The 21,935-nt window shown below is 30.5% G+C and overlaps 1 protein-coding gene across 1 annotated transcript in view; it reads left to right on the forward strand.

Moving 5' to 3' along the window:
- Nucleotides 1-104: 104 nt before the first annotated feature.
- LOC136974295 (ras-related protein Rab-4B-like) overlaps nt 105-21,935 on the forward strand; it is a 37,091-nt gene continuing 15,260 nt past the window's right edge. The window contains exons 1-4 of the mRNA XM_067269133.1: nt 105-242; nt 13,427-13,507; nt 15,029-15,143; nt 18,318-18,380. Of these exons, the coding sequence (XP_067125234.1) occupies nt 227-242; nt 13,427-13,507; nt 15,029-15,143; nt 18,318-18,380 (275 nt within the window). The 5' untranslated portion in view covers nt 105-226. The remainder of the gene's footprint in view (nt 243-13,426; nt 13,508-15,028; nt 15,144-18,317; nt 18,381-21,935) is intronic.

Raw genomic sequence — 21,935 nt, forward strand, 5'->3', positions numbered from 1 at the left:
ATAAAATTAATTAATTTTATAATAACTTAATAATAAAACTTTTTTAATTAAGAAAATATAACAAAAACATTTCATTTTCGCAAACTTCGTCCTCTAGGTGGATGTGGTAAAGTAAATACGTCACAAGTGATATCTGTCGCTTCGATCGTCTGTCGATATTTACGTTTTAAATGGAATAAACGGGATTAATATACTTGATGTATTATTATATAATCTCGATTAAACTATGACAGAATCGTACGGTAGGTGTAACTTTTGATTATGCTGTCGTTAATTAATTATTGAGACATTAAGTTACCATTATGAAAGTATACAGATGTATAAGAGCTGTAAAGTCATGCTTATGCATATTTATAAGTAATTCTTCATACATGTACACACATTCTATGCTACTATACTGTGTTAGTCTACTTTTCATGCTGCCGAAGACAATTTATTAATAAATAATCCACATCAATGGACTTTTAACCTGTTTGAGTCGATATGGATTGTTTACAGCATTTAAAAGTCAATGCACTTCTCATTACATGTAAATATCAAGAGAGTTTTATACGTTATTGCGTTAATTAATCCTTACATCACTCCACAAAGGATAATAAATGTTAAATATTTCATTGTTATAACTTGTATAACCAAGGTCAAGTGATTACGCTTCCACTGAGATTTATAAATGAAATGTATTGCATATTTAGTCAAGTCTGTCTGTTACGAAAGGATGTTGGTGTCTATCCATGTATACGTGGGGAGGCCAACAACAAGGAGCGAGAATAATTAAGTTCTGCTTCCCCTGCCTTTCATTAGATGCCGGTGTCATCATAAGAATGGTTTTTGTTTGTCGTGTTTTGAGTGAACGTACAAACTTAGGTGTATCGGTTGTATGCAGTGTACTTGCTTTGACTTTGTATTAGGAAGACGGTCAATTTGCTGGTACAAAAATATTGTGGTATATCCCTCTGTTCATTATGTATCTACACCCATGGATATGCTTGTATCTTTCTGATTCTGCATTCTGCTATCTTTTTTTTTTTTTTTTACATAATTCTGATAAATGTATGATAATCTAATTTAATAATGCACCAAATTGAGTTTCATTCGTATGCATAATATATTATTACAGAAAAAGTATGAGAAATTTTTGTAAATTGACACTATCATAATTAAAGGCCATATACAAGGTATGATATGAAAAAAAAAAACTAAATTGGTAGTTATTAAGTGTTTACAAGCTCACATGTAATATATTTAAAAAGATATTCATAAAATATTTAAATATAAATTTTAAAAGTTGATATTTTATTAACTCGTATATTTTTATCCAAATGTTGAAAATATCCCTCCAAATAATAATAATGGAAGTATTTCGGAATAAAAATTTCTTACGACATTCGTCAAACTTCATACATAGATACACCTGAATAATTTGATTGATATCTGTTTCGTCTGGGGCTAAAATTTACATATAGACTTAAAACATCTGATATTATTTTTGTTTGTTATATTTCATCTTTTGTGTTTAGGTATATAAATAACCTTTGATTTTTCTGCAAAAATAAATTTTTTTTTTTTTTCCTATCAGTTCAGTTTATTTACTTTGCAGTAATGTATAGTATATGAGCATATAATCATTGAATAATTATTTTAAGTAGGCTAAATATAAAAAGTTAATTTGATGTTGATAAATGCTCCATTTACATATGTACAGTGGTGTGTGTGTGTGTATGAAACATGAAATTAATATTTGATCAGTTTTCATTTTATTATTATAAAATTAAATTGATGAATTGCTATGCATAGAAGGGTCAGGAAACTACCTGTGCTAGTTAGATATTATAAGTATGCACCCTTCCATTCTTTGCACAAATTTGAATTGTTTCCATGCTTTAGACTCTTTCATATTGATGGTTGGAAATCATTAAAGCAGTTCATAATAATGGCTTTTAGATCTTTGACTATACAATATATTATAACAACTCGTAACTCAATTTAATTAATTAACTACAAATGATCTGTCGAATTATTGGATTATGTTAATATCTTAATATCATGAAGAAAACTTTACATTTGTTAACTCTGTATTTCGAGGTCACTTCACATCTAGTTTATCAAATATTTTAACTTGGAGCTGTGTACAGTGTGTACTGTGTACAATGATATACTTTTGGTAAATTCTCATTCCTTTAATTACATGCTCAATAGGTCATGGACCCCTTGATTTTGAAGAAATGACTTAAAAATGTTATGCAAATATTTCCCAACAGATAGTTTATTCACATAGCTATCAGGCCAGTCCATAAGTCCATGCCCATTTTTATGACCTTGAGATAAATCTTGTTTTGCTGTTAAAAATGTGTCTAATGTGATAATTTTTACACTGAAGTGTTAAATTGGATCTCATTCATATAATACTGTTCAGAATTGTGAACATTTCAGTACTGTTCAGAATTGTGAACATTTCAGTTGTTTATTTTCCTAATGGATGAATATAAAAGACATGTTTTATACTTTTTATTTTTAAGTGGTGAGAATGCTACAAATGCAGCCAAAAAAATAAATACTGTACATAATCAAATTGTAATTGGTGCAAGGACTGCACAGAAGTGATTTGAAAGATTTAGAAACAATGATTTTAGTGTGGAGGATAAGGCTCGTACTGGAAGACCCGTTGACTTTGATGATGATGCTCTCTCTACACTAGTTGAAGCAGAACCATCTTTAACAGTTGATGAAATTGTGGAACGTTTAAATTCATCCCATGGAACTGTTCATAGACACCTACAACAAATCGGAAAAGTTTCAAAGCTAGGAAAATGGATACCACATGAACTGTCAATAGCTAACCGACAACAACGTGTAAACATTTGCATGTCTCTTTTATCCCATATTGCTTTAGAACCTTTTTTTGGTAGGCTGGTTACTGGAGACGAAAAATGGATCCTCTATAATAATGTGATGAGAAAAAGACAATGGATGGATCGCGACAAGCAGCCAAAACCGACTGCAAAAGGTGGGTTGCATCCAAAAAAAATTCTTTTGTCTGTTTGGTGGGATATGTCAGGTGTAATTCACTTTGAGCTGTTAGAACCTAATCAAACAATTGCAGCTCAAATGTATTGTGAGCAATTAGAGCATTTAAATGAAAAATTGAAAAAATATCGACCGTCGTTAGTGAACAGAAAGCAGGTTCTCTTGCAGCATAAGAATGCCAGACCACACGCTGCAAAAATAACTGTACAGAAACTTGAAAGCTACAACTGGAAAATTTTACCTCATCCACCATATTCGCCAGATATTGCTCCCAGTGATTATCATCTTTTTTGCAGTTTGCAGAATTTTTTAAAAGGGAAAACTTTTGAGGATGAGAACAATGTAAAAAAGGCTATTTCTGAATACTTTGATTTGAAAACCGAACTCATTTTACGAAGACGGAATTAAAAAGCTATCATTAAGATGGCAAGAAATTGTACAAAATAATGGTGAATACATTATAGATTGAAATAAAATTTAATTAAAAGTTTTTGCTGCTTTTTTTGTAGATAAAAATACACATGAATTTATGGACTGACCTGATAGTAAGCAGGCTTACAAGAACAAATTTGTATGCTATACACGTTTACATAAACAATGTCTTTGTTTCTTCTTTTCTTTTGTGTACAGTGAAATACTTTTTGTGATTCCCCTTTTCCTTTAAACTGCACACAAAATTAATTGATGGCCCTATATGAAGGCTTTATTGTTTAATAAACTTTACATTTACTTCCATTGTTAAATTATGTCAATTAGATATGTTACAGTTTTATTTACATTTAATTATTCTGTTAATGTGATGAATGTCTTTCATATTTATTCTACTTACATTAAAATATTTTATTAACTATAATTTTTGGAGGATTTCTCATACAAGTTTTGTACTTCATAATTTTTCCTTCTGCTGCTATTTTAATAAACCTTAGAAATAATTTTACTGAAATTGAATATTAATATGAATTGAAAGGAGTGTTATCTCTTAGATAATGCAAGTAATAAATCTTAAGTTAATATCATTATATCTGTCTTAGATATGACAACGATCAAAAAGTATCAGTAATTTAATATCCTGTAAAAATATTATTAAGAAAATTTCTTAATGAATAACTAATAATGCAATTATCACTTTGATAAATGTCATGAAAATTATTTTTTTTTTTTTTCTTTTTTTTTACAATGTAAAGATATTTTTGTTGTTAATTTAGAAGCAAAATAATGTACTCTGCAAAACTAAAGCTTAGTTGGAATTATGAGATGAGCAAAGTAGATAGAAACTATTAATATTAATATATATTTTTATAATTGTGCCATCATCAAAGGAAAATTTTTTACCTTTCACATATCGATGCAGACAAGCCTACAACAATATATTGACTCCACCATAAGACTTTTATTCATAAGATGTGACATGGACAAAAAATGAAGAATTTTGTATTTCTTCAATTATTTCTGTAGCTTTTTTAATATCTATTTGTTTCCTTTTCTTTTTTTGTGTCCATTGTGGGTTTTATCTGGCCCACAATGAGACAGAGTAAAAGAATAAACATATTGTAGTCAAAACCATCTATGAAAATTTGAAGGTTCAAATCCAATTTTCTCGAAGCTGCAGGCTGAGCCTTCACTATCTTGGCCAAGAGAATAAATTTATTTATATATAATACAATAAATTTGTTAATTTCTTTGTTTAAATAAAATGTAATTTTTTAAGTTTTTAATTAACCTTTTACACATAATGAATATATTAATTTTGACTTTAAAAAAACAATTACAATAGTGTAATTGTTCTGAAAGAATTAAAGAAAAAAGTTAATTATATTGTAGAATTTGTGAGTTGCCTTTCAGAAAACTTAAAAACAATTGTCATGTAGAGTTAATTATTTTAGCAGTTTAATTTTCGATTGTTTTGTGGAAAAGTAATTCTTTGATCAGAAATACAGGGTCATCCAAAAAACAATGCTATTTTAAACTATTATAATTATGCTAATTATTATTTATTTTGGTTAAAAAGGAGTTTATAGACAAACAAATTTGTTATGTCCTTCTAATCTGACATTCACCAGAGGTCAACAACCAGTCAGAAGGCAATTTTAATTCACAGATTTTTTATTTCAGATCAGAGTTTGTACCAATCCTCTTCAGCGTAAATGTATTCTGCGACAGAGTTGATTTCTGTTAGTATTTTACATCAATTGCAGCAGCAGTCCTGATGGCACAGTTGTTACTTGACTTCTGATGAACATTGGATTAGAATGGCATAAGAAATTTGTTTTTCTATAAATATCACACAGATGCATCCTACTGATAACCAGGTGTTTCCTACATTTGCTATGAGGTATCTGAAGACCATGGTAACCATGGCAACCTCAATTCCACAGTGTCTGCAGATTACATACATTGCATGATAAGTGATTCTGACTTTGTGAGCTACAGAATGCAAAATACTTCTGTTGTGGAGTTGCCATTTTGTTCACAACACTTAGAGGTAGTAGACAAGATATTTGTAGATGTGAGATGAAACTTGGACAGTTACTCTATCGATTGGTGTATGTTACATATCTGTCAGATAATAATTAACATAATTATAGTAATTTTAAATGTTAGCATTTATTTTGTCTTTTAATAATGTTGATAGTAGTGTATTTACTGCTTAATAGAAACATATTCTTGAATAGCCACTCAATTTAAACACTAATTTTCTGTTTGCTCCAGTTAAAATAATCTCTTGCATCTATTATGAGTTTCTGTATAAAAGGTTTTAATTGAACCACATCATTGAGTAAAAGTTTATGCAAGATGAACTTTACAGATATTTATCAAAATGAAATTTTTATATATGAAATTTCATTTTCTAAATAGTCTAATGTAGTTTTAATGTACTTATAAATTAGATATCTTAAAATATGAAAACTGATTTGAATTGTAAGATGATTTCAAGTTTATGGTAGAGTTATTTTAATTATTTGAGCATTTGTCCATTCACCCTGAATAAACATACATAAGTGGAATGAACTTGACTTTGTGTTTACTAAAAATAGATAACTGTTGGAGTGAGTAAAAATACAAATATTTATTTAATATACATTTTATTTGCATTTAAAATGTAATTTAATATTTTTCAGCTTGATTAATATTTACAATATTTTTTTTAGCTTTTCTAATTATATTTTCATTATTTGGAGTTTAATTTTATTGCATTTAAATTATTTTTATTACTTTTTGCTGATTAAATGCAATTTTAAAGTAAAATCTCACAATTTAATTGGTAATTATTGATTTAATGTAAGAGAAATAATCATTTTGATATGTTAAAAATGATTAAAATACAAATTTTCCTCAGGATGTAGGAAAAATAGAAATAAAATGAAGAATAATGACTTTAAAGATCTTAACAGGAAATAATCAATTAATGGAATTAACTTCTTTGAAGTTGTTCCAAGAGATATAATAAACGAATTATTGCAATATTTTTTATATTTATTTTAATAAATACAATAACGAATGTAATAATGTACTTAAGAAAACAAAATTATAGACTACATTTTGCACGTACTTTAGTAAATTTTATTTGTTCTAATTCAAAAACTGTAAGTAATTGGCACGAGTAGTGCATGGCATCTTGTGAAGATAATGGGCTAAATGAGCACTAATAATTTTTAGTTAAAGATGTTTTTGATTAAAGATAATTGATTATAAATTTCTGGTAAATAATATAAAACTAAGATAAAATTTGATATTTTAGATTAAGATATTTGTTATTAGATTATAACTAAATTTTAAAAAATCCATAATTTTTTTCTATAAAAATATGCACATTTTCTGTAAATTAAAAAACTTAAATAGTTATTGAAAGTAAATTTTCAATGACATTAAATTTAACAAAGTATAGAGTACTTCAGGTGATAAGCAGATAAGTAAGCAAACAACACAGCTCATTATATATGAAATGAACTGTGACATTGGTTCACTTACTTAACTGCATGTCAGCTAGATGTACCCACAAAATAATACTAGTGGATTTTCATATTTCTGTATAGTGGACCCTGCTTTAGGACTGCCTTTTGACAACCCCTCGCTATTATAATTTGTGTAAATTTTTTACAGTTTCATTAAATGTTGCACTTTCTATTAGCTACCTTTATGTAGTAATACATACATAAGTAATGGTGTATTTATTGGAATATTATCTCAATTTATGGTATCAGACTTATGGGATGTAGGATTGATTGCTTAACAATGATTTTCTAGAAGCCAATTAGGTCATAAACGTAGGGTTGCACTATATGTTATATTTGTGTTTTGTGACCTAATGAGTTACGTAAAAAGTTTATTCAGATAATAAATATATTTCCATATGTTTTAAGACATTCAGAATCTAATATTATAGCTTTTCTATGCATAATATAAAATTATATATGGTTTTAGAAACAAGTTTATAAAAATGTCTGTTATAGGTCTTATTAAATATTAATGTTTTATTTATTTAATTTCGGACTGCTTCCTGTTTGGATGCAAGTGTTTTAAATCAAAATTGTTTTTTGTAACTGATAACAATCGATTATTGTTTTTTGACTGACATGTTGCTATTTAACAGTGAAATTGTCCTACTTAACATAATTTTAAATATGATTATCATCAAATTTAATGTTAAAAAGACAAACTTGTTTCAGTATTGAATATTAATTGCTTCCTTTGAAATGTATAAACAATAATTTAACCTAAATGCTTTGTCTTCTGTTTATCATTTTATTAAGTCCATCATTATTAATTACATTGTTGTAAATATTACAGATTTGCAACAATATAATTAGTGACAAATATATGAATCAAATTGCACATATTAATGTATTTTGATGGCAGGATGACTGAAGCAGTAGCGGTACCAGCCTACTGTTCGGAAGGACCCATGTGAGTCCAGGTTGGGAACCTTGAGAATTTTTGGCAGCAGACTGTCTCAGATTTGTCATGTCCCATTTCTCACTGCCCATCATTCTCTTTGTCAGCTTGGCCAAAACCACAATGGATCTGCGGGAAGAGCCATCTTAGTGCTTGTAGGACAGAATAATTTTTTAATGTGCAAAGTATGATCTGTTTATCTATTTTTCATTGAATGAGTTTAAATCTTGAGCTGCAAGCACCAAACAATGCTTTTATACTGTGTTCATTTCCATCAGATCAGTAGAATATATTATAGCAGGAATTTCTAATGTGGTTGTCAATGACCTCTATGAGATCAATCAGTTTATCAGGGGGGTCAATAAATTACTAGAAGTCATTTTGGAGCCACTGAACAAGTTAATTTTTGTCATATTCAAAATTATATATTAAAAATAATAATTGAAAATACCAATTAGTGTTATTTAAATAACAATTGGTAATCTCATTAAAATTGTATGGAGATATTTTAAAAAATGTACCTTCTCAATTTTCTTCATGCTTCAAGTCATCATCTCATGTAGTTAATAACAGTTCATTACAGGAAATAGGAAAAAAATTTTACAATAAAAAATAAAGTTAACAGATTCTTTATTACTGTCATTTGCCATGTATCATTGTGAACTTATACACTAGACTTACGCTAATTCGGCTTCTCAATTATCTGGCATACCCTCCAGTGTGATTGCCTGTTTGCTTCTGTTTCTTTGAAAATGCTAGTCATTCATATTTTGTTTTCTTGTTTACTAGGATTTTGTTTGTGTACTCAGTATTTTATTTAGGCATGCCTGTTCTTGCACCACACCTGGTTGTTACCTGTTGTTTATAGAATAATTTATTGGTAATGTTATTTGTGTATTGAAAAATAAATCATTTATGATATTTCTTAAACTGAACAAATAAACAGCCATGAAGTGATGTGTGTCCAGCCTGCCAGTTTTTGGTTTGGTGTTTTTTTGGAACAGAACAGCAAGATGGTTGTGTGTAACTTGTATTAAGGTTACTCTTGTGGCAGTTTGCTAAATTGTAATTTATTTATGTAGTATATCTAATGATGCCATATTATTTGCTTACTTCCTCCAAAAAGAATCAGTATCAAAGAGTGATGGGTCGTGTCATTTGTTGTCTTTAGTTCTGTACACTGTCAGTAATCTTGCTCCTCTCTGTGCAAGGAATGATCTGATTAGCAAGAATCAGTTGTATTTATGTTATTGAACACAAATCATGTGTTTATTAACAATCTTATTATTTAATTTTTTGAAGACAAAGTCCTTCCCAAAAAGAGGAACCACCATTTATTAACTTTGTGTTCCAGACATTACACTTTTGACCTTTCCTTTTAGGCTACTGGCCACTTTAAAAATGTTTATATTTTTAATTGGATATATCATATATCTTGGTGGATAAGACGATAGTTGAATCATAAAAAAAGGCCCCCAAAATCTGGGGTCATCTTATAGGACAGATACAAAAAATTAGATTGAAATTTATATAAATTAAAACCATTATAAAAAAACAGACAAACTGTAATTATTTACTAATAGAGAGTAGGTATGTGCACAAAATAGAATAGCCCATACAACGTTTTGGTGAATAGTCAAGGTCATTACCCGAATGCCGAATCAGTGTGAATGCTTGCAACAATCGCAAGGCAGTGCTGCCAGATGCAAGAAAATAAATTTGTTTATTTGAAAAATTACAAATAGGACATAATTCCGTATATGCTATACAGTATTATTATTCAGATGATGATCGCTGATCTAAACTAAATTCATAGGCTGTTGATAGTTTGGGGTTGTCTTATAGGACAGATATAAACTAAAACCATAAAACTTTGACAAAAATTTATACCTCGTTTTATCTAAAGGTCGTCTTATCTGCCGAGATATACGGTGTATTTGTTTTTAAAGGACTGTTTGGCTGCCAGTAGCCTAAAAGGAAAGGTCAATCACCAAAGGTGTAATGTCTGGAATACAAAGTTAATAAATGGTGGTTCCTCTTTTTGGGAAGGACGTTGTCTTCAAGAAATTAATCATAATTATTGCCATCGGATGAAGATTTACAACAATCTTATTATTAGTTTGATGATAGGAAAGCAGTATTTTCAACATTTTACTGTGTTTTAGTATAAACAATAATTGGGAGTCTATTTTTCATGAACTCCTGGTTATTGTTTTTCATGTGGGATGTCTGATTTTTAGGAACAGATTACTGACACCAAACAGTTGATGTCTATTCTTGTGAGATACAATACCCTAATTTTGCAATACCTATTAATTTAAGTAAACTAAATAAATAAATTTATAAATAGGAAGCATAATTCAGCTTGTCTAAGCCACAATAGTAATCCAAATAGCCAAGAGAATTAGGGTATCAGTCTATTGTTTCGGGGAAGCAGAACTAAATCCAAGCAGTAAAAATTCCAGAAATTGGGTATCAGTCAGTCTCCATCTTCACCACTTTATCACCCTGTTGCAGGCTGGGAAGATTTTCTCAGATCAAAGTTTATTTTTAGTTATACATATTTAAACAGGTTCAGGTACATGTTGTATTCATATTTAACTGTTCTGTAGGGACTAAATCATGCAGTGCATTTTATAAATGATTTTAATTATTCAGAATGAAAATTTTAAAATTATTTTCCAATCTTATGTAAAGTCTAAAGATTTTTAAGATTTTAAAGATCTTTAAGATTTCAAGAATATTTTGGTCAATTTTGAAATACCTGTAAAGGTTAAAAAGTGTATAAATTAATAAGATAGTGTTCTCTATAAACAGATATTAATCTGTTTTTCTCAGAAATTTACAAATTAATTTGACATAAATTTCAAAGTTTAATATAAAAATTAATTTATAAATATTATAGCTAGAAATTATCTGTTTATGTACTTTACTGATAAATTTTAAAATCTTCAAAAAATTCTAATCAAAATTACAAATTATTAAAAAAAATTTTGATTTATTGGACTGAATTTAGACATTTTAAACTAAATTGTTTTTGAATGTTGTTAGCTCATATTTAACTGTTTAAATTCACTTCAGTAAAGAGTATTTTCTTAAAATTACACTTCACTCTGACACCGGGGATGAAATACTAAATACTGAACCTATTTGGAAAGCTCGAAAACGTTTGTGGAAAGAAGATTTTTTCACGCAAATTACACCGGTAACAGGTTCAGTATTGAGTATTTTCTTTTAATTCTTTTACTAAATTTATTATTTAAAAAAACCAGTAAGTCATTGTCCCACATTTGCAGTAGATGGCATTAAGGTCCATTTACACAGAACAGTGACGTGCTGGCACAGTGCAGTGAATTTTTACCTGTGGGAAATCATTGATCTAGTTTTAAACCACCCTGTCCAGACTCGTCCGTTTCAGTGCTGTGTAGTGGCAGTGGCATGACTGTTTGCTAAAAAGGTCACCACAATGGACATCACCATCTTTTTTTCTAAAATTTCCATCATCAATATCAAGAACAATATTAGAGACTGTATAATGGAGGAATGGGAGGATAGGGCTACCTCAACCACTGGCAGAACCACTTACAAATTTCTACTGTCGATTAAAAAAAGACAGGCTCTCAACTACTTCACCACTTCCCATGCCATCATGCAGTGACTGACAGGTCACAGTAACTTCCCCTCTTATCTTACAAGATTCAAAAAGATCATGACAGGTGTAGCTGTGAGGGCGTCTCTGAAGGGGACGCCCTCCATTACATCTTCCACTGTACATTGTATGAAAGCTAGTGGGAAGAACTCATCTACCATTGTCTACGGAAGGGATTCTGTTGGCCTTCTGAACCCAATACCCTCTGTGAGAATCTAGAGATGTAGAGTTGTTTGCCAAATTCATAAACTCTTGTAATCTCTTCAAGTATAACTTCGGCCTACGTCAAACCTAACCAGTTCTCCAGGTTTCATCTGAAACAACATGCAAGGATCCTTCTGCTGTATGATTCTCTGTATCAATTGTAGTACATTGTAGGTGTTACCTATGGTGCTCTTTGTGGCATCTCTTGATCTGGTCTAAGGTTGCAACTGTGATCCTCTGTTTAATGCTCTAATCATCGATTTTGTCATCAATGTCTTCTGTTAACAAAACATTGTTCATTTATGTAATGTAGTACCTGCTTTTTGTCAGGATTACCAGTGGCGACTGGCCACTGCCATGTAAATATTGGTCTGTATATCACTATTGTACTCATCTAGCCAGAAAGGCAATCTATAAATGTATTTGTATCAACGACTGTTTTCTTTTGTAAGTGCAATGCAAATTAGGAATGTAATCCCAAACTTTACCTCCACTTTCCATCTCTTTTTCTCTCTCCTATCCCACTTCCTCCCTTTCCTCACTCTACCCCACACTCATCCCTCTATACCCTCTCCTTTCACACCCTTGTCTAAGTCCAACTAGGACAGCTATCTCGACTTTACTTTCAGTATCAGTGGCATGACCATACCATGAAAGTACATTTGACGGGAACAATATTTTCACTGACAGTAAATTTTGTTTTCCAATGGATGATGAACATTTAATTGAAATCGTACATCAACATCTTGTTTTATTTGATTTATCTCATTCGAAATTCATGGACATTGGGTACAAAATGAATATTTCTCTGTTTTAATAAAATATGAAATGCATGTTGGGACATTCGAAAATATTCAAAAAATATAGATTCGTCATCTCAATTTGTTATAAAGAGTATGAAACTCCCATTCTGTTGATATTTTTTGTCCATGCTTGATGTATGCTTTTTTAATTGCATTTCGTTTTCTTCTTAATCCAAAGATATAGCTATCGTAGCCAATTCATCCTCATAAAAGTCCATGACCACTCACCAACAGCACAGTCACATCACTGTTGTAATTAAATATTTCATCATTGAAAGGAATAGGAATGTTTTGTTACTAATGAAAATCAATGTATAGATATAGACATGTAAATAATCTTTCCTCCATATATATATATATTTATATAATAGCAGCAATAAAAAAAATTCTGTTAAGTGAATCATCATTAATTTTTATAAGATTTTAATATTGAGAAATATGAGAAATTTTCTTTAATTTTATTATAAGAAACTTGCTTTTTTTAAATATACAGAATACGTAACAATTTTATTTATTACATAAGAACGTAAGGCTATACTTCCGTCAACTGCGCATGCACAGAATGACGAAGACAGTGCGCGTGTTTAAGTAGAACTTTCGGAATTCGTTTTTTCTTTTTGAAAGATTCTTAACTTGTCGGTTCACCTGAAGAAGAACCAAAGGTTCGAAAACGTTAGTGAAAAAAGATAGAGAAGGATATTAGCACTGTCCGGTTTGGGATAGAAGTATATTTATTACATATTTTTAAAAATATATCTTAACATGTATTCTTAATATTGTTTATAATAAATGATTTATCTAAACATTTATAAAATATTTCAAGTAATAAATTACTGTTTTATTTCTTTTATAGATTTTCTTTTTAAGTTTTTGGTAATAGGAAGTGCAGGAACAGGAAAATCTTGTCTGCTGCATCAGTTTATTGAAAATAAATGTAAGTTTTTTTGTCATAAAAAATTCTTTTCCCAAATATTTCCAAGAAATATAGTATTTTTAAGAACAATTTGGCTCAGTTTCTTGATTTATCTGACATTTGTCTGATGAAATTTTGGTAATAAACAATGTTTCAAAGTGCAAAATCAGATAAAAATGTAACATTTTACTTTGATCAGTTGTAAAAAATGTGTGTATAATAAACAAGAATATTTTTTAAATAGCTAAAAAGTTTTAAATTTATTTAATATATTCATAAAAATAACAGTTCTTTTATGAATATATGGTTAGGTTTATATTGTAAATAAATTTATTACATATTGAGATGGACTGTAAAAGTTTCACCATATATTTTGACCAGAATTTTCTTTAAAGTTAAAAGATACCACAAAAAAAGCATAGTCAGAGAGCATAATGGAATAATAGAATACAAATGCAAGTTGCCCTTTGGCAGCAATGAAATATGTAATATGATAAATTATCTCATGGCTGGCAGAGATCATGTGGGTAAATGTTTCTACATATGGTAGATGTAGGAACCTACATCCCTCCATAGTTTATAGATAGTGTTAATTTGTCAGTAATGTAATTTTGATATTTTGTACAGTTTTCATTGTACACAACTTGTAGTTGGTGAGGTGTCACTTTCTCAGTTTGTAATGCATTTTATATTAAACTAGAAATTCTCCCGTCAAGCATGATGGAATATTTTAATGAGAAAGTGGGCATTGAAGAATTGAGAAGAGCTTCACGTCAAGCTTGTGATGCTTGTGACATTGTGATGCTGTTTCTGCAGCCCTTGACAAAGATATTTTTACTTGATGTTGCTTGAGTCGGATTTCATGACCATCAGGGGTTTCAATGTTCTTATTCTTTTAGGTCTAGAATTTATCTGACCAATTTTACTCTTATGCTTTCCTGTAGACTTTTTTTTTTTTTTTTTTTTGACAAAATAGTGAGTTGAAATTGATAAAATATTTATTCTACAGCTAATATTTCTGCAAAATAAATAGCCTATACTTTCCATCAAAACATAAAACAAATATAACGAAAATTTCATCTGAACTGGAAAAAATTGCAGGAGTTATAAGGAATTCACACACACACACACACACACACACACACACACACACACACGACAGCTTCTATATTAGTAATTGAGTGCATAGATATTTGGATGAATTTCAAAAATTGGTGTATTGAATTCTCTCCAAACCCCTCCAAACATTTAGATTTATTAATTAACTGTGTTTTTCTTTAAATAATTTAGTGTACTATTCTAAATTTTATTTAAACTATGTTAATTTAAATTTAAAATAAATGAAATTTGAAAATTTTATCAAAAATTAATTGTCTTCTGAAGACATTCCAATTGTCATATATGACAGAAATACTTCAGCAATTAAAACTTATTTAATTATACTTTGGTTTAAATTTACCTATATAAATATTGAAATTATTACTACTTTATAAAAAATTAATGAATCTAATTTTAAAATTGTTTTTAAAAAAAATATTTTAGTCAAAGCAGATTCAAGTCATACGATCGGCGTTGAATTTGGATCAAAGGTTGTAAATGTTGGCGGCCGTTCTGTGAAACTTCAAATTTGGGACACTGCAGGACAAGAACGTTTTAGGTAAGTTATACGTGCACATACACGATGTACACATAAATTATCATTAAAGTGATCAACTACGCCACTAAAATCAAAACATCTGTAAAACATTTTTTATTATAATTAAGTTCACTAATTTAATAATTTCATTATTAATTAAAAGAAATTAAAAATTAAATAAAAATGAAGAAATATACAAGAGGTCATTTTCAAATATCAAAAGGTTGTTAAGAAATATTAAAGGTCAAATTAAATAAATCTACACCTTTCAAGGGTCCAGCACATTTAATTCTATAAAAACGTTTTCGATTCCTTTAAGAGATCTTCAGTTATACTTTACAAAGAAACGAACGAGAAATTCGAATTTAAAAAGAACAAAATTCAAAACTCTGTTATACGTCTAATGGTAATACGTAAATCTGTTCTTAATAATGTTATAACAAACATAAAAATATAAGCAAAATACAACTAACAATAATAAAATTAAAAAGTGTATACAAATCACTTAAAAATGAAAATAAAATTAAGACAGTAATAAACCAAATCAGTGTCTATGGAGTTGTAAAAACTACGTTAGTTTTTTTCATAGAATGATTTCCAGGCCGTGGATAAACTGTTGGCATCTGTATGATTAATGCATTGTGTGGTGAGCTGCACTTTGTGTATTTCCATTTTTTCTAGGTATCTCACTGCCTGTGCTGAACTTGTAGGTTTAATAATCACCACTTGGTCCCAATAAACTGTGACATAAACTGCAGTGTAACAATAAACTGTTTCTGCTGTGTGTTGAGAGCCTTTTTATTCAGTAATATCGAGAATCTGTCAAAACGTTATAAGCATGTATTAGAATTAGCTCATTTGATTTGCCATACATTGTTCTTTAACTTTGAAGGGAAGACATACTTACAGGAGCGTGGCATTCCAATGGATAGTCCTACATCAGCTTTAATATGTGAGCTTGTGCTGCATAAATTGGAAAACGATATCCTGCCCGTCTTCCAGGAAGATATATTGGTTTACGCAAGATATGTAGATGACATCTTCATTTTGTGGAAGACTAAGCAGAATACAAGCTGCTTTATAAGCTTAGTCAACAATAACTCTTATGGTCTTATGTTGGAGCTAGAACAAGAAAGTGAAAGTCATATTAATTTCCTTGACTTAACGATAATGTGTAGGGAGGGTCAGATCAAAACGAGCATTTACCGTAAGCCAGTTTATCAACCTTACATCATTCCTAGAAATTTGTCGGATCCAGAATACATAAAAATAGCAGCTTTTAGATCATGGATAAAAAGGGCTTGCACTGCACCAGCAAATATGATACTTATAGGGAGTTAGATTATATACGAGGCATAGCGCTACAACAAGGATACAGAAGGTACACAGTAGATACCCTTATTAAGGCCTTCCAAGAACGTGGCTGAAAGGCAGAAGGATCTGAACATAAAGAGAGAATCATGCTTAATTACGTACCTTTTCTAAACAAAATGACTAGAAAGGTGGTCAGAAAAAGGAATTTCCAGATAATTTATAGATGTAATCCTACAGTATACAGACTATTGAGAAATGATAAGGGAAGATATAAATCTAATAACCTCACAGGAGTATACTCTATACCAGGGATGGGAAACCTGTGACCTTAAGGCCGCATGTGGCCTTTTGGGCCAACAAGTGTGGCCTTCTGCGGCCTGTGATGTAAATGTTTATATATATTTTTTAAGACCTTTATTTTTTTTAATAGTTATTTTACATAAATTTACAATATACACGCACATATATAGACTGTCTTTTTTTTATTACATAATTTTCAAATTACTTAGCGGCCTAAGCCTAGGGATAAAATGACAAAAAAAAAATTCAATGTGGCCTCTATAAGGGACAATGAATTGTAATGTGGCCTTCATGAACAAAAAGGTTCCCCACCCCTGCTATATACCTTTGAAAGATAATAGGTTTAACTCCAACCTGGTATACGTAGGTGCTACCACGAGGAGTTTGAAGAAAAGGATTGAAGAAAATAAATACACAGTAAATAAAAGCATTAATAGTATGGTCCTCTCTGCATTCGCCAAGGAGCAGGATGTCATAGTTTATTGGGACCAGGCAGCGATTATTAAACCTACAAGATCAGCACAGGCAGTGAGATACCTAGAAAAAATGGATTTACGTATTACTGTTAAGACGTATAACATTGTTTTGAATTTTGTTCTTTTTGAATTTGAATTTCTCGTTCGTTTCTTTGTAAAGTATAAGTGAAGAAGATCTCTTAAAGGGATCGAAAACGTTTTTATAGAATTAAACATGCTGGACCCTTGAAAGGTGTAGATGTATTTAATTTGATGTTATTCAGTTCCAGTAAGCATTTCTTTATGTATCAAAAGGACGTTTTCAAACTGTTCTATGGGTCCTAAGAATAAAAAAAATTCAATATAGAGATAGGTCCAAACTGCTTCCCTTCGAAATTATAACAATTTTAAATTTAGTTGTAATTAAAAATATTACAACTAAATTACATACAAATTAATAACAAGCTATGGTTTTGATTTATGTTTTGAAGTAATATTTTAAGTGATCTTTAATACAACAAATGGTTACTGTTACTCAAAAATAGCAGACATTCATTTTATGTATTGCCAAACTAATGGTAATTCATGTGAAGATGTTATATGGAATTTTTTCATTTTTATGACCTGTGGAACATACTGTTAAAGCTTGGTGAGACTTATCAGAAACACCCTCTGTAATTAATATTTTTGTAATTAATATTTTATTTATACTATAATCATTTTAATCACTTCATATAACTGACATGAAATACATTTGAAAGCAATGATTTTAATTTAAAAAAAGTTATTTTATAAAACATAAATAATATTTACTTTAGTTTATGCATTGTCCATTATCTATTTAGATAATTTTTATTATATATTTTTATTTAGTTTATCATATTTTTAAATTTATAAAAATTTTAATTTATTTGAAGCAATAAGTAAAACTTTTTAATTATATTTTAATGAAAAACTTTTGTTTGATAATTCTTGTTCTAATTAGTTTATAATTTAATTTAACAACTGAAGAATAAAGATATTTTAAATGTGAAGATTAATTTTTGCAATTCATATTTTACTAAATTAAGTTTTAATTAAATTTTGTTATTTGCTGGTGTATTGGATATTCTGTTTCTTTAAATAGATCAGTTACAAGAAGTTATTATCGTGGAGCTGCTGGAGCATTATTGGTATATGATATTACAAGGTAATTAAACATTAATGATTTTGTAATAATTGTTTAAATCTTCATGCTATGAGCACTAAGAGTGTTTTTGTTTTTTCAACATACTTTTGGGTTTGACCAGGCTCTCAATGAATACAGCAAGGAAGTGAATGATGGGAACTAATATATTTAGGACAGATTATTATGAAAAATTTGCAACTTCTACTCGAATTAAAATCTGGGTCCCCGTAGCAACAGGCTGGTACCCTGGTACTGTGAATATCTGTCTGACAAAGTGTGTTTGCTCATACATAGAATGGAATATGATCAAATACTATTTACAGAGGCCATTGCATCAGTTTTTCTAGGCAATAATCATCCTGTCTGCACTCACTATGTTAATAGTGCATAATATTATCAAAAGAGCAATAGTGGTAATGCTGTTTGTTATATGTGATAATACTAAGTTCATCCAGAAAGTAAATACTGTTTGGGTATTAAAAAAGATTTGCAATTTGTTTTCATTTGTATTTTATTTCAGAAAAATCTACATACCTTAAACTACTTTTTGACATATTCACAATGCGAATTAAGACATGTGTCATATCTTGGCACTAATTGCAACATATCTGCTTTGTAGAATTCGGCCGCCTGTGACCTGAACCAGTTCTGGACGTTTACCTCAATCTTATCATCACTTGCAAAGTGGTGATGAGATCTACAGCTTACTGTGAGACATTGAAGAAGTTACAGCACGCAATACAGAACAAAAGGCATGGACTACTGACTTCTGGCATTGTGTTCGTTCATGAGAAAGTGCAACCGCATATCGCACACGTAACGACAACGCTGCTTGATTCATTTCGCTGGGAACAATTCTGTCACCCTCCTTAGTCTGGACCTAGCTCCATCTGACTTCCATTTGTTTTCTCATCTCAAGAAATTTCTTTGCAAATGATGATGAGATCAAGGTAAACGTCCAGAACTGGTTCAGGTCACAGGCTGCCAAATTCTACGAAGCAGGTATGTTGCAATTAGTGCCAAGATATGACACATGCCTTAATTCGCATGGTGAATATGTCAAAACATAGTTTAAGGTATGTAGTTTTTTTCTGTAATAAAATACAAATGAAAACAAATTGAAATTCTTTTTTAATACCCAAATGGTACTTACTTTCTGGATGAGCTTAGTATATTATTTTAGATATTGGAAAGGATTTCTTGTTATATATACTTTTTAAAACCAAGCTAGTAACACAAATCTTATTGAATTTGGATAATAAAATTGAATTTCATTACTAAATTTCAATATGTAAACAATAACAATCTGATTAAACGTATTAAAATAAAAAAAGAATTAGAAGAAGAAAATATTTTGGAATTTATGGAATAAAATGATTTGAATAAAAGCTACTGTTTAACAATTACAGCTAAAAACATACATGAAATTTGTTTTGTTAATTTGGTTTTCCTGTAATTATTCAAATATACTATTCAAGGACACATATGGTATATTACACTCCAGTCCAAATATGCAGGCTCTTCCAAAATTAATATTACCATTTTAAATTAATGTAATTATGTTAATTATTATCTGGCAGATATGTGACATACACCAATCAATAGAATAACTGCAAGTTTCATCTCCCACCTGTGTTCAAATGTGTTTTTATCTACTGTCTCTAAGAAGTGCCACAAACAAACATGGCAGCTTTGCAACAGAGAAGGCATTTTGTATTCTGCAGTTTACAAACTTGGATTCACTCATCATTGTGCAAGATGTGTAATATGCAGGAGTTGCAGAATACAGCTGTGGAGCTGTTAGAGATGTAGAATTGTGGTTGCTGTAGGAGGAGTGACAACAGATATGTCATAGCAAGCTTAGGAAAAATCTGAGTATGGACAGATGCATACCATGCAACACGAGATGCATGCATTTAGAAATTGCAGTGGGCAACTGTGAAACTCAGATGGTTTTCCACTGTTTTAATGTACATTACAACATTCTTGGATGATAATTAATGAAATTACAATAATTTAAAATAGTAGCATTCTTTTTGGAAGATCCTGTATATAATAAAGTGCTAATTTTATTACAATATAAAGCTATTAGATGTAGGCAGCATATCAGTTTAAAAATAGTTGGAAACTAGTTTCAACAGACATAATATTGCAGGAACGGTGAAAAAAATTAATATTTGCTGGAGTATATTGCAGTTGACATAACCGTTTCTGATTCATGAAACTAAGAAATATGGATTTATTGTACTACATACAGAAGGAGAATAACTCAACAAAAAGGCATTAAGAAATATATTATTTCTCTGCAAACGCTTTCAACCCTGTTATGAACATTGTTTTCAGGCACAAATACAAATTAAATGTTTTTCTGAACAAATTTTAAATTACAAAGAGAAACAGCATTAACTGAATAGAATTTTAAAGTTTTTAGAACAAAAATATTTAAAGACTTATTTTAAAAATCACACAACATCTACATAGGAGGTGGAGAAATGCAGTTAAATAGAATTATTTAACAGCTTGTACAAGCTGACCCAAGTTCCAGGTAACTTGAGGGTGGGGAATTGCATGGGGACAAAAGTGTGGTGAAGAGGGACTCCCAAATGAGGACTGAATCCCTTTCACCACAACATCTAAGCAAAACAGTATGGTCCCAAAGTGGGGTGTGGTGATGCTGTAATACCATCCTGGATAACTCTGTGTCACACCTTCCCACCGCCACAGTGTGTCAGTGTTTGGATAATCGACGAGACAGCTTTCTAGTGGTAGCCCCTATGTAGAAAGTGTGTGCCCCAGTTGTTGTATTCTCTAATGAGACAGAATACACTCCTGAGCATTCCAAGATCGAAATTGTGTCCCTATCATTGCACAAGAGTCTCTGAAGACTTGGGTGTGGAGCGAAAGGTAAGAACAAGACGTTTTGACTAAAAGTACGGCACATGTGGACAGACAAGCGACCACAAAACAGTAAAGAAGGATGGACTACCATCCATTCCCTTGGGTTTTGCAAAGTGGAGGGGAAGAATGATCTCTTAACCCTGTTTAGGACATGTTTGTACTTGGAGATGCCAAGCCCACCAACCACACTGCTGATCAGATGGCATCAAGCTCAAACTTTGTAATGATTGGGTGGAGGGTATTAAAATGGCAGCTTTGCAACAGAGAAGGGGAGCTATGGCCACATTGACATACCGCTGGGGTTGGAATGCTGTGGCAGGGATTATAGGGGGACTACTGCCAAATTTGTGAAACACAGAAAACCATTCCTCTCTGGGATCTGGAAATGTCCCAATCTAAAGACGAGATTTTTTCCCAGGTAAAATTGATGGCAGAATATAAATTCGCAAGGGAATGCTCTAAGGCTAGAAATGCATCTTCTGTGTCCTGCCACGCTAAAAGGATGCCATCCACATACCTCAGATATATTAACGGTAAGAAATGGTGAGCAGGAAGTCAAAAACCCTGTGTTCAACATGCCTCATGACCAGCTCTACTATGACAGCAGACAACCAATTGGGACACCCTGCTTTTGGAGGTATATCTTCCCATTAAAACGAAAGTAATTATGCTCAGTAA

This window comes from Centruroides vittatus, unplaced genomic scaffold (genome assembly GCF_030686945.1).
Source record: "Centruroides vittatus isolate TY-2023 unplaced genomic scaffold, ASM3068694v2 contig_347, whole genome shotgun sequence".
Taxonomy (NCBI): Eukaryota; Metazoa; Arthropoda; class Arachnida; order Scorpiones; family Buthidae; genus Centruroides; species Centruroides vittatus.